Source organism: Bos indicus x Bos taurus, chromosome 3 (assembly GCF_003369695.1).
Source record: "Bos indicus x Bos taurus breed Angus x Brahman F1 hybrid chromosome 3, Bos_hybrid_MaternalHap_v2.0, whole genome shotgun sequence".
In the NCBI taxonomy this organism is placed as follows: domain Eukaryota; kingdom Metazoa; phylum Chordata; class Mammalia; order Artiodactyla; family Bovidae; genus Bos; species Bos indicus x Bos taurus.
In genome coordinates this window covers 120,406,823-120,419,396 of record NC_040078.1, presented here as the reverse complement: position 1 = coordinate 120,419,396, position 12,574 = coordinate 120,406,823, and the positions used below count along the sequence as shown (strand labels likewise).

General features: G+C 66.6%; 2 protein-coding genes across 13 annotated transcripts in view; one reads left to right on the top strand and one right to left on the bottom strand.

The window, feature by feature from the left end:
* The first annotated feature begins 997 nt into the window (after positions 1 to 997).
* On the top strand, positions 998 to 10,791 carry STK25 (serine/threonine kinase 25). Of its 6 annotated transcripts, none has more exons than XM_027538190.1 (12): positions 1,004 to 1,116; positions 1,563 to 1,686; positions 5,364 to 5,594; positions 6,130 to 6,186; positions 6,778 to 6,886; positions 7,376 to 7,533; positions 7,633 to 7,818; positions 8,272 to 8,417; positions 8,551 to 8,665; positions 8,839 to 8,910; positions 10,013 to 10,149; positions 10,277 to 10,791. In XM_027538190.1, exons 2-12 carry the CDS (start codon positions 1,657 to 1,659, stop codon positions 10,314 to 10,316), a joined length of 1,281 nt encoding a protein of 426 aa, XP_027393991.1. In that variant the 5' UTR covers positions 1,004 to 1,116; positions 1,563 to 1,656; the 3' UTR covers positions 10,317 to 10,791. The 6 variants fall into 6 exon arrangements, with proteins under 6 accessions (XP_027393988.1, XP_027393991.1, XP_027393989.1 ...); XM_027538189.1 differs by having other exon boundaries at positions 1,035 to 1,178; XM_027538191.1 differs by having other exon boundaries at positions 1,046 to 1,099.
* A 106-nt stretch (positions 10,792 to 10,897) lies between these two features.
* Positions 10,898 to 12,574, bottom strand: part of FARP2 (FERM, ARH/RhoGEF and pleckstrin domain protein 2) — a 99,184-nt gene continuing 97,507 nt past the window's right edge. For all 7 annotated transcript variants that reach the window (XR_003510477.1, XM_027538180.1, XM_027538183.1 and 4 more), the window contains 3 exons: positions 11,847 to 11,954; positions 11,592 to 11,743; positions 10,898 to 11,382 (listed from right to left, as the gene is read on the bottom strand). Coding sequence is in view for 6 of the 7 variants with exons in the window: in XM_027538180.1 (XP_027393981.1) it covers positions 11,313 to 11,382; positions 11,592 to 11,743; positions 11,847 to 11,954 (330 nt within the window). In the remaining variant the exon portion in view is untranslated. The remainder of the gene's footprint in view (positions 11,383 to 11,591; positions 11,744 to 11,846; positions 11,955 to 12,574) is intronic.

Here is a 12,574-nt window from a genome sequence, read left to right as displayed (position 1 = left end):
CCCTTGCACTACAAGGAGATCCAAAGGAGTCTAACCAGGAGATCAGTCTTGGGTGTTCATTGGAAGGACTGATGTTGAAGCTAAAACTTCAATACTTGGCCATCTGATGTGAAGAACTAACTCATTGGAAAAGACCCCGATCCTGGGAAAGATTGAAGGCAGGAGGAGAAGGGGACGACAGAGGACGAGATGGTTAGATGGCATCACGAACTCAACGGACACGAGTTTGGATAAACCCCGGGAGTTGGCGATAGACAGGGAGGCCTGGTGTGCTGGAGTCCATGGGGTCGCAAAGAGTCGGACACAACTGAGCGACTGAACTGAACGGAACAGATCACATAAAATTTACCATCCTAACTGTACATTTCAGCAGCGTGAAATACATTCTCATGGTTATGCAGCCCATCTCCAGATGTCTTTTCATCTTCCCAGACGGAAGCTCCGTCGCCTTTAAACACCCTTTCCCCCTACACTCATGCTTCGCCTTTCTGTCGATGAATCTGGCCACTCTGGGGACCTCATACAAGTGGAATCAAACCGCGTTTGTCCCTCTGGGTCTGCCTTCTGTCACGCAGTGCCACGTCGTCAAGGTCCACCCAGGCCGACCTGTGTCAAAAGCGCCTTCCTTTTTCAGACTTAGTAACATTCCAAGACACTTCCAGGCCCGGACGCCGCGGGAGTGAGGCCTGCAGGACCGGGCGGGAACCCGGGGCCAGGTCCGCCCAGGTGCGGACGGGCGGCGGGAGGGCGGAGCGGCTCCACCCGCGGCCGCCCCGCCCCGGCGCCGCCTGGCCCCGCCCTGCCCCGCGGCCTGCCGGGAGACGTAGGCCCGCGCCTCTCAGGAAGCCGGACTCCGAGTCCCAGCGCGCCCCGCGGCGCGCTTGCAGGCCTCCACTGCGCTCCAGCCCGTGGCCTGCCGGGATTTGCAGTCCGCCGCCCGCGAGCGCCCCGGCGCGGGGCGAGCGAGGGACTCGCTGTCCCAGAAAGCCCCATGCTGGGCCTCGACGCCGCGTGCCCTCGCCGCCGCCGCCGCCGGGCTTTCTCCGGCCGCCACCGCCACTGCCGCTGCTTCGCGAGCTGAGGGCCTAGGCGTCCACGGGCGAGTGGAGGCTGCGGGTGGGAGCCCTCGCGGGCACCGCGGAGCGGGCCGGGGGAGGCCGGGATGGAGCCCCCCGGAGGTGGGCGCGCCGCCGGGCTGGCCCGCGCCTGGGCCGGTTGGGGAGGGGGCCGGGCGGCGCGGCCGTGGGGCGGGGCCGGGGGTGAGGCGGGGCGAGGCGCCCGGGGGGCGGGTAGGGGCGGCCCTGGCCGGGGTCCGGGGTCTGAGGACGGGTGGGGGCCGGGGAGGTGTGCGCGGCGTCGGGGAGCCGGGTGTCGGGGGGCTCCCCGGGGAGGCCTGAGGCAGGGTCGGGCGCGGAGGGTGCGCGGCGGAAGCCCTTCGGGGGACCCTTCTGACTCCAGCTGGTCCCCAGATGGTTGGAGGAGGGGGCTGCCGCCGGGCCCCGGGGGACGGGGAGCCCCGCGTACCCGGAACAGGGCCCCGAGCAGGTCTGCTCTCCCTCCAGTTGACTGAAGCGGCCTGAAGCGGGTTCCAGAGCCTCCAGGCAGGATCTCGGGGCCTCCCGGGGGCGCGGCGGATGGTCTGAGGGCCGTGCAGACATGGCTCACCTCAGGGGATTTGCCAACCAGGTAAGGGTGGGCGTCTGGGCGGTGCGCGGGTGTGCCCGCTGCCTGGGACGGAGCGCCGGCTGCAGAGTTCGAGAAAGGCCGTTTCACCAAGGACTGTCTTTTGAAAAGTGGTCCGGGGGTCTCAGAAGAGCAGCCCCTCTTAGGGCGCGTGTGGAGGAGGGGTGAAGGCCCCTGATCCGCAGCCCTGGGCAAAGCGGGAGCAGTCGCCAGGTGCTCAGACTCGGTGGGTGCAGGGCTGACTGGGGTCCGCCCGCTGGCAGCGTCCTGTGGGGCAGGAGTCCCCCAGCCTGTCAAAGCGTAGCCTCAGTGCAGGGTCAGCCGGAGGTGTGCAGAGACCGATGCTGGCACAGGGCTGGGCCGCGGGAACTGGGTCTGTGCACCTGGAGGGCCGCGGAAGGTCAGGGTACACGAGCACCTCGCCTGGCGGGACAGGGGCCTCGTTGGCCCTGGCCAGGCCTGAGGGGGACGAGGCGGCTGGGCGTGTCCGTGTGCAGGGAAGGCAGAGGACACGCCTGTGCATTTCTCTTGCTGGGTGCACAGGGCTGCCACTGGGCTGTCGGGGGCCTGCCTGGGAGACGCCCACTGTTTTTTGGCTGGTTGGTTCTCGAAATTACCAACCCCACAGCACTTTGAGGGGTCTGGCTCTGTGCAGTAACTGCCTGAGTCCAGGGGACCCTCCGCAGCATGCCCTGGGGCTGATGGCTGCAGTTAGGAGGGTCGGGGCAGCCGCCATCAGGGCTTGGGGGCCACACTGCCCCCCCCCCCTTTCTGTTACTGCAAGGCAGGTGTGAGTGGAAGCTGCTGGGAAGCAAACGCCCCAGCTGGTGCGGAGGTCCTTTGTCTTAGCTGTTGGGTTTTGCTCTTCTTAACTGGTCAGCTCTGGTGCGGTTTAGGCTGAGGGCTGTGAGGTGGTGGGAGTGCCTCTCGAAGAGAATTGAGCCCCAAGGCTCACTCCCGTCAGCCCAGTTTGGGAGGACTAGGAGCCTGGGAGGAACAGGAAGTGTGTGTCCTCGCGGGGGAGGAGGAGCTGGAGACCAGTCGGCTGTAGACGCCTGGGCTCTTCGGAGAACCCCAGGGCGCCGCGCCCATGCTGCACTTGGGCCGCTGACCAGGCCGCTGGGCTCACGCTCCCCTTGGACACCTGCGTCTTCCAAGTCCCTCGACTAAGGTGCTGGGAGAGAAGTCTGGCTCGAAGTCAAGGGCTGTAGGAATGGCTCCCGTGTATGGACATGGAGCCGTGAGCGGCCCCTCACCTGGGTGCTGGTAGTGCTCGCAGCGGGGCCTGGGTGGCTGCGTCTTGGCCGGGGATGGAGCGGGGCTCAGAGGAGCTGAGGAAGGGACCCCAGAGGAAGGAAGCCCCTTTTGTCCTTTCAGGGGTGGAGACACTTGGTCTTTGTCAGTGACAGGAAGCCTGACAGGACGTTGTTTTCCTTGAGATGGTTGTCACCGTGGCCCTGCGAGGCGGTCCCTGTGTGCATGGGGCGGTGGCCTGCTCCCCGCGGGGGAGCCTTGGGCGTTGGGCCCCCGCCGGGCTGTGACTTCTGCCCAGGCCTGTGCGGCTGTGGAAGCACCCTGTGCAGGTGACTGCCACCTGTCGTGGGGTGCATGGGGGCCGCTGGCCAGCCCTCACTTGGGGGCTTGATGCTAGCGGCGGGCGTGTTGCTAAGTGGATGTGCAGGCGGGTGAGCGGTGACCGCAGACCCAGCCGCCCCAGGGCAGGTTCAGAGCACAGCGGTCTGGGCTGAGCGAGCAGCCCAAGTGGCTGTCCAGACCCAGGGTCTTGGAAGGGCCGCCACAACCCGGCCCTGGGCCCTGTCTCTCCGCTCCCCCGCGGGGCTGCAAGCAGGCTGTCCTGGGATGCGCCGTGGGGGCTTCTGTCCATTCAGGTGCCCGGCCTGCAGCCATGGGGACCTGAAGAGACCGAGAGCTGGGCCAGGCTCCCTGCTCCCCTGCCGGGCCTGGCCTCTGGTTAGGGGTCTGCCCTGTGCCCCACTTCGAGGCTGTGGAGAGCTGGGCGCCCCCCCTGGGGCGTTTCTGGTCAGGACACTGAGGGACCGGACCCGACTCTGGCCCAGCCTGGGGGCAGGGGGTGTCACTGGCAGAGGCCCGAGGGTGGGAAGGGAAGGCCGAGGGAGCACCGGGGGAGACAACAGTGCCCTTTAGTGCTGACAGGCCTGCCCGCCCCGCGTCTGCCCTGAGGCCACCTCAGAGGGAGAGGAGCCTGTCTTTGGAGCACAGGCTGGACCGGAGGTGTGCTCGCAGCTGAGACAGCGTGGGCTCGGGCAGCGCCGAGGGGGCACAGGAGGACGAGGGCGACAGGAGGTAGCTTCCTGGGCTCCCTGGCCCGGGTCTCTCTGGAGGCTGCTGCCTGTGCCCTCTCCCGCTCGCCTGGCACTCTGAGGTTGGGTGAGCTCTTCCCTGCTGGTGACAGCCCTGGGAAGGCAGCTCTTGGCCGTTTCAGGTTGACATGTCTTCTCGGTCTGGAGCCAGTGGGCCCCGAATTGTGCCCTGCCCTGGGGGAGGCCTGTGCCCCTGGACTCTGCTCAGAGCCTGTGAGCGGCCGCCCTGGTCTGGCCCCCTCAGCGCCAGGGTACTCACATGGACGGGTGGGTATGGTGCCATTGGGGTGTCCAGGTGCCCTCAGGGCGGTGCTGCGGTCTGGAGGGAGCTGTGTCTGGTGGACTTGCGGCCCAGTGCGCTTGGGAGACCCTCTCTGCCCCTGTGTGGACCAGATGCCAGGCTCCCCGCCAGCCTACCAGCACCACTGGGGTCCTGGGTCTCTAGCGCCTGCAGTAGGGGTGCAAGGTGACCTCGGCATCCAGGGGGCCACGCAGGTAGGGGTGAGGGATGCCCCACTGTCCTCCACGCAGCCCCACGCTGAGCTGTCTCAGGCCTGGACACTGAGGGTCAAGGTCGAAAGCCAGATTGCTCCGTGGACGCCCCTGTGCTGCCGTGTCCTGGCACTGAACCTGTCTGAGGCTCCGCACTTTGTGGGGTGGGTCTGTGCTCCAGTCTGAGGCCCAGGTCGGGAGGGTGGTTTTCTGTCCATTTGAACGTCCAGGAGAGCGTGGGTTTCCAGCTCCGTGCTGGGGTGAGGGCGTCACTGTCTTGAGGACTCTCTGAAAGGGGTGTGGCTTCCAGGTGCGCAGGGAGAACTCAATACCTGTTATGTTTTTTTCCTTTGATGAATAGGCATCACTTTTTAGAGCAGTTTTTGGTTTAGAAAGCTGAGTGAGAGAGCTCTTTGCACCCCGCAAGCCTTCCCTGGAGTTGGTTATGACTGCTGGCCCAGCATGGTCAGGCTGTTGCCCACGAAGCCAGCGGCCTGCGAGGCTGGCCCCGTGTGCTCACAGCGTCGCCCAGCGCCGTTGTCCAACTGCCCCCAGATCCCCGTGCTCCAACTCCTTGTTCCTCCTGACGCATGACTTGCCTCCCCGGGTCCTCCCCACGCCTGGGCTGTGGGCTTGGAGGGGTGAGCTGCATGGCCCATCTGCCTTCCTTGTGGCCCTGGTTTCTTGGCAAGAGCCTCAGCCTCTCAGTCCTCTCTGGGGACGTTTGCTCCTGTGTGGAGGTAACTTTAGGTTTTCTGAATAAAAAGGGACATAAGAAGCGTGGAAAGGATCAGGGGGGCTCCCTGGCCATCCGTCCCTGACCAGGCTGCTCGCCCACGTCCCCAGCACTCGCGAGTGGACCCCGAGGAGCTTTTCACCAAGCTGGACCGCATCGGCAAGGGCTCCTTCGGGGAGGTGTACAAGGGCATCGACAACCGCACCAAGGAGGTGGTGGCCATCAAGATCATAGACCTCGAGGAGGCGGAGGACGAGATCGAGGACATCCAGCAGGAGATCACCGTGCTCAGCCAGTGCGACAGCCCCTACATCACGCGCTACTTCGGCTCCTACCTGAAGGTGCCGCGGCCGGGCGGGGGCTCTGGCCCCCCCGAGACGGGCACCCCGCCCTCACAGAGGGGGCTGTGAAGCCCCCTGTGGGCAGAGTGGGGACGGGGCTGGCGGGCCCTGTCTGCTCAGGAGACCTGGCTGAGTCTGCCCTCCATGGGCCTGGTCTGCAGGGCAGGGGTCCCCACAGGAGGACCCATGGACTAGGCCCCCAGGGGTCAACCGCGCCCAGGGCCAAGGGCCCGGCCTTGTCCTGAGGGGAGCCCCGGGGTGGCAGGGCGTGAGCAGGCAGCGGCCGGCTCTGGAGTGGCCCGTCTGTGCCCCTACTGGGGCAGGGTGGGCCCCCTGGAGCCAGAGCCCTTCCCAGGGGCTTTGGACAGTGGGCTCGGCCTGTCTGCAGGGTCTGTGCAGGGGTGTGGTCGGGGGGGAGCCAGGCGGGCTGCCGCCACTGCTCCCAGTGGGCATCCTGGCTGAGTCAGTGCAGCTGGGCGCATGTTGGGGCCCTACGCTGCCTGCTGCCACGTGCTGACATGCTTCTCTGCCCCAGAGCACGAAGCTGTGGATCATCATGGAGTACCTGGGTGGCGGCTCCGCCTTGGACCTGGTGAGCTGGGGCCCCGGTGAGCTGGGGGACCCTGAGGGCTGGGGGGCCCAGGGGGCTGGGCAACCCGGTGGGCAGGGCCAGACTGAAGAAGTTGTCTGGGGGTTGCCTTGAACCCTGGGTTCCTGTGGCCTCCCTTCCTTCCCTATCTTGGTGATTGGTTGTTCCTCAGGACCCAGCTGGTGCTGAGGGGTCCGGGTCCTCTGCTGGCCTGTGGGGAGGAGGTTAGGCCCCCAGCAGGAGGCTCCGGAGTATGGCCAGCTCCCCCACAGCCATCTGAAACTTTAATTTCAAAAGTGGGTGAAGAGGGCTTCCCTGGTGGTCCAGTGGCTAAGACTCCACGCTTCTAGTGGCCTGGGTTCAACCCCTGGTCCGGGAACTAGATCCCACGTGTTGCAACCAAGAGTTCACATGGTGTAACCGAGACCTGTGCAGTCAAAGCACAGTGGGTGAAGAAATAGGAGGCTCCCACGTCCAGGGGGCCCCCGGCGCCGAGGCGGGCGTGCTCAGGGTCAGTGCTGGGTCTGAGGTGGTGGGGAGGGGGCGTTTGGCTTCGTGGGGAGGCCTGAGGCCCTGCTGGCCCCTTGTCTGTAGCTGAAGCCGGGCCCCCTGGAGGAGACCTACATTGCCACCATCCTGCGGGAGATCCTGAAGGGCCTGGATTACCTGCACTCGGAGCGCAAGATCCACCGGGACATCAAAGGTGCCTCAGGGCACGTGGTGGCCTGGGCGTGGGGCCAGCTGTGCCCAGTGCTTACCGCAGCCCCAGAGACCTGGCAGTCCCGCTGTTCCCAGCGCAGTGTCCTTGTACACGGCAGAGCCGACTCTGCACGTGGGGTGGGGGCCCTGCTCAGCCTGTGAACGTGAGGGGTGAGAGCGGCCATGCTGCTGGACGTGAGTGGCCAGGCCAGCCTGCAGGGGCGTGACTGGCAGAGCAAGGGAAGTCAGGCTCCCCCTGCCTGTTGAGCGACCTGGTGGGGAGAGCGGTTCCTGTGCGCAGGGTCTTCAGTGGTGGTGGCTGCTGGGGGCGCTGGGGCCGGCTGAGGGCGCGTGTGCGCGGGGCCCACGGGCACCCGCCCGCAGTGTGCATGGCCTTGGGGCTGAGGGCGGACCTCCCTGGGAGACTGGCTGGAGGCTGGGGGGCACTTCCTCGGGCGGCGCAGAGGGTGACGCCCGCGGTCCTGTGTCGCAGCCGCCAACGTGCTGCTCTCGGAGCAGGGCGATGTGAAGCTGGCAGACTTCGGGGTAGCAGGGCAGCTGACAGACACGCAGATCAAGAGGAACACTTTCGTGGGCACCCCCTTCTGGATGGCGCCCGAGGTCATCAAGCAGTCGGCCTATGACTTCAAGGTGGGCCGGGTGGGGGGTGGCATGCGGGTGCCATGCGGGCGCGGGGGCCATGGGGCTCGGGCGGCCTGCGCTGCAGCAGCTCCGTGGCTCTCTGTCCAGGCTGATATCTGGTCGCTGGGGATCACAGCCATCGAGCTGGCCAAGGGCGAGCCCCCCAACTCCGACCTGCACCCCATGCGCGTCCTGTTCCTGATCCCCAAGAACAGCCCGCCCACGCTTGAGGGCCACCACAGCAAGCCCTTCAAGGAGTTTGTGGAGGCCTGCCTCAACAAGGACCCCCGATTTGTAAGCACCTGCCCCAGCTCACGAGTGGTGAGGAGGCCTGCGTGGTTGAGTGTAGTTGGGGCCCCTGGGAACTGGGCCCCAGAGGACAGCAGGGGTGTATGTGTGTGTGCGTGTGTGTGCACACATGCGTGCATGGAGGGGCATGCTGTCTGTCTGTAGTGGGAGCTCAGAGGTGACAGGGCTGGAGGCCCCTCCGCTGTGCCAGGGCAGGCTCCTCTGTGACCCCGGCCCAGGCCAGGAGGGTCTGGAGGGAGGCCCTTCCGCTGGGGAGGACAGTGTGCAGCCACCCAGCCTCCTGGGCGCCCCTGCTACCTGGGGTCCCCTGACCAGGCTCCCAGCGGGGGCAGCGATGCTGAGGCCCGGCTCAGCCCAGGCCTCCTTGCTCCGAGCGCCAGGGGTTCCCCAGGCAGCGCTCGGCTGCCGGCGCCTGGTGACCCGTGTCGTCCCCGGCAGCGGCCCACCGCCAAGGAGCTCCTGAAGCACAAGTTCATCACGCGCTACACCAAGAAGACCTCCTTCCTCACTGAGCTCATCGACCGCTACAAGCGCTGGAGGTCGGAGGGCCACGGCGAGGAGTCCAGCTCCGAGGACTCCGACATGTAGGGCCTGCTCTTCCCACGGGGCTGAGGCGGGTTCTCCGGGGCAGGGGTCGGCCTCTGGGGCCATGAACCAGTGAACCTCGGGGCCTTCCTGACCCCCAGGCCCCGTGTGACTTCCCACCGTCCCCTTCAGAGATGGAGACCCCGAGGATGGAGAGCAGGGGCCCATCTGGACATTCCCCCCAACCATCCGGCCGAGCCCGCACGGCAAGCTGCACAAGGGGACGGCCCTGCACGGCCCCCAGAAGGTTGGCCTGGCCCCGGGCGCGCTGCAGGGAGCGGGCTGTGGGGGCACCTCCTGGGCATGCCCGCTCCCCTAGGGTGGCTCTTCAGGAGACCAGAACTGGGCAGGCGGGGGCTCGCAGCTGCCCGTGCCCCACCGCCTCTGCCCTGCTCACCTCCGCACTCTCTGCGTTTGTAGTCGGCGGAGCCTGTCAAGAGGCAGCCGAGGTCGCAGTGCCTGTCCACGCTGGTCCGGCCCGTCTTTGGAGAGGTGAGGGCCTAGCTGGCACAGCACAGGGTGTCTGGGTCCCTCGGGGCTCGTGAGGTTCGCCCCTTGGACCCAGCGTTTTGAGCGGAAGGACGAGATGGCTGGGATCTCATGACCCTCGAGATCGTGAGCCAGACCCTCGAGATCTGGGGCCCCGGGGGGCTTTGAATATGAGCTGCTGTCCTGGGACTTTTTACCTTGACCCACAGACACGGGGTGATCCTCAGTCTAGAGAGAGCCTGGGAGATTTTTGTCTGGGCATCAGGCCCTGGACAGGGAGCCCTTAAGGGCCACTCCCCAGTGGTCACGTGACCCAGCGTCTGTGTCACTTGCTCAAGGGCAGTCGGTAGCATCCCCAGGAGTGAGTCACCAGCAGTGGGCTGTGGCCGGGTTCACACCCAGGGTGACGCTGGCTCTGGAGCCCGGGAGCAGGGGTGGATGTTGAGAGGAGGCAGCGGAGCCACGCCAAGGGAGGTGGGGGTGGGTAGGCTCCCACCCTGGGCGCGCAGTGCCCGGGTGGGGAAGGGGACCGGTTGGGGTGGGGGAGTTGGCAGGGGTGGGCTCTCCATGGGCATGTGGGGTCCTGGGGCTGGCACTTTTGGGGTGTGAGGTGGGTGGCAGGTGTGGCCACACCCTGGCTGGCTGGGCCCCCTTTGGGTTCCAGTTCTGTGGGCTGGCCTGTCAGGCTGCTGGGTGGGTGTCCAGGGAGGTATGTGCCCCTCACCCCTTTGTTCTGTGTGCTGGGCGAGCAGGCTGACCCGTCTCCAGCCCCGCGGCCAGGCTGTCTCCTCCTGGGGCCTCCACAGCCAAGGGGTGCGAGTGGGCCCCTAGTCCCAGCGGCCAGGCTGGTGGGACTGGCCAGGCCGCTCACGCGCATCTGGGCTGTGGGCTTCCGGGATCGGGGTCGGGAGAAGGCTTGTGGTTGGAGGAGCGGGGCCCGGGGGGCAGGGCCGGCTGGGAGGCCCCCGCCAGTCCTGGGAGCCCCTGCTCGGCACTGGGAGGGGGGGCCTGGGGCAGCGCTGCCTCCTGCTGCGAGTCCCAGGTCGGGTGGGGCGGGGAGGCGCCCCCTTGGCCTCCAGTCAGGCGCCTGGGGGTGTCTGTGCAGCTCAAAGAGAAGCACAAGCAGAGCGGCGGGGGCGTGGGGGCGCTGGAGGAGCTGGAGAACGCCTTCAGCCTGGCTGAGGAGTCCTGCCCCGGCATCTCGGACAAGCTGATGGCCCACCTGGTGGAGCGGGTGCAGAGGTGAGGGCCTGGGGGTGGCGGGCTGCTGTGGGTGCTCCTTGCTGGGTGGGGCTCGGCTCTGCAGGTCCTGAGCCCCCGGCCTGGCCCGTGCCCAGGGTGGGGCAGTGACCCGGCCTCTGGTCTGCAGGTTTTCCCACAGCAGAAACCACCTGACCTCAACCCGCTGAAGCCGTCTCACCCGGGAGGAGGGTCTCCGTCTGGAGCCGTGTGGTTGGGACTGTGCTGACCAGGGCCCTGTGCCATCCTGGCCTCGCCCCGCGGGCCGCGCCTCCGCCCCGCAGAGGGCTGTCCCCTCCTATGTCCCCTCCCGGCTGGGCCGAGGCCGCAGAGGTGGCAGGCTTGGTCTCCTTGAGGCCGGGCTGGCCCCTGGGGCTCTGCTCGCTGCCAGAGGAGGGGCAGGGACACGCGCAGGGCAGACCTGCCGCCTCCCGCCTGGCCCGCCCGCCCTTGGAGGCCGTAGATTCGCCCTGTGGTGTTGGAGCAGGTACTGTGTCTTCTCATAAGTACTCGTGTCAGCCAGATTGTTGTTTTTTTTAAGAAAATGAAACTTACTTGCTTCCCTAGGTATTCTGAGGTTAAGGTGTTAGTTTTCATAGCATCTTGAGAGGCTCCTGCCACTTTCAATAAAGACCTGAACTGAGACGTGCTGGTGGTGGGCGGGGTGCTCAGGCTCCCGTGTCCTCCTCACCCAAGGTGAGCGCGTGTGGCCGCTGGCTGGAGAGCGGGCGGGGGGAGGCAGCACATGGGACCAGGGGAAACCCTTTATTCTCAGCCACTCGGTACGTCAGCACCATACACTCCTTGGGATGATAAATTAGTGGGGCTTGCTGTCCACTTTGCAGAAGTGTGGGCTGGGGGGCACCAGAGAGGCTTCTGTGCCTGGACCGCCCACATCACCCAGCCTGACAGGAGGTCCGGCCTGGGAGGAGGAGGGCAGGTGGGTGAGGGCGGGGCAGCGCCAGCCTTGCCCGTGCAGAGTGGGCCTGCTTTCCCTGCACGCTCTCCCGGCGCCCCGCAGAGCCCAGGTGCGGGCTGTGTCCCAGGGCAGCACTCTGTCGGGTGTCGCTGGAGGCCCACCTGCCACCAGTCTCCTGGGGACGAGCAGTTGTGGGGTGCGTGCTGGCCTTGCTTGCTCGGCTGTCTGCATCTGGGCAGGGTGGGCCTCAGGCCTCCTCTTCAGGGGTCCCGGCCCTCCCAGCTGAGGCGCTGGCTCTCTCTATCACCTCCATCCACCTGAGAGGAGGTGCAGAGGTCAGAGCACCCCACCAACTGCTCACCTGGGAGGCAGGGTGTGCTCCGGCCCTCAGATTGGCAGGCTTGTGCCCCAACACCTTCCTAAGAACGACCCCAAGTCAAGAGGGAAGGGCCCCTTAAGCCCCAAAAGCAGCGCTCGGCAGCCCCTGCAGACCCAGGGAACGCGCGGCCGGCGCCTCTGCAGTTACCTCCGGAACATGTACTTGCTCTCAGCCCGGAAGAAGTAGACGTGGGACTTGAACTGGAGCTTGAAGACGTGCTCCTTATGGATGCCGTCCGTGTCCCTGGGCAGGCTCACACTGTAGCCCAGCAGCGGGAGGCTGGCCAGGGGGTGGTCGTCCTGGAAGGTGGCAGGGCGTGCTCAGTCAGCAGGCGCCCAGCCCCGCCCACCCAGAGGCGGGTTCTGTGAGGCCACAGCGCCCACAGGCGGAGCCCCCGCCTACCTGATGAGTTTTGTAGAAGAACAAGCAGAAATTGGTGAAGACCACCCAGAGCTTCTGCCAACCACTGCTGTTCTTGAACTTTCTCAGCAGATATCCAGAAAGCTGGTTCTGAAAAGAAATGTCTGTGGATGTGTGTCCCAGGACCACTGGCCCCAGAGGGCTGCCCTCCTGGTTCCGTCCCGCAGGGTTGCCCCCAGGCTTCCCTGTGCTCTGCGGGGTGGTCAGGGCTTTAATGGTCCCAGAGCCTCCGGTGGCCCTGCCACTGTCTTAAGTGTCCAGCGGGCGGGGAGAGGGTGGACGAGTGCGGCGCTCCTTGTCCCCAGTGTCCCGTGACAGACGCGGTGATCGGCCGAGGCTTCCGGATGAGGGCTGAGGCTCCACGGGACAGGCCCACAGTGGTGTCTGCCCGGCAGGCTGGGGGCGTGGGGCCTGCGTGCCCTTCTGCGGCGCCCCTTGCGCTGCCTGCTGGCGCCCCATCCCTCTCTGGGCATTGCGAGCATGGCCCCCAGGCCTGAGCCCATGGATGGCACAGGCAGCTCCTCAGGCCGGGGCCCTGCACCTCTGACCCTGGGGCTGGCACAGATGGCAGAGGGGCACCCAGGTCCCCTCCTGTCCAGTGGGTCCCTGCGAGCTGGCCCGCTGCCTGCTCACTCCCCAGCCTGGCCCCCGTCTGTTCTGGGGGTGCGCCCACGGGCCTGGCAAGCCAGGCTGCATGCTGAGGGGCGCAG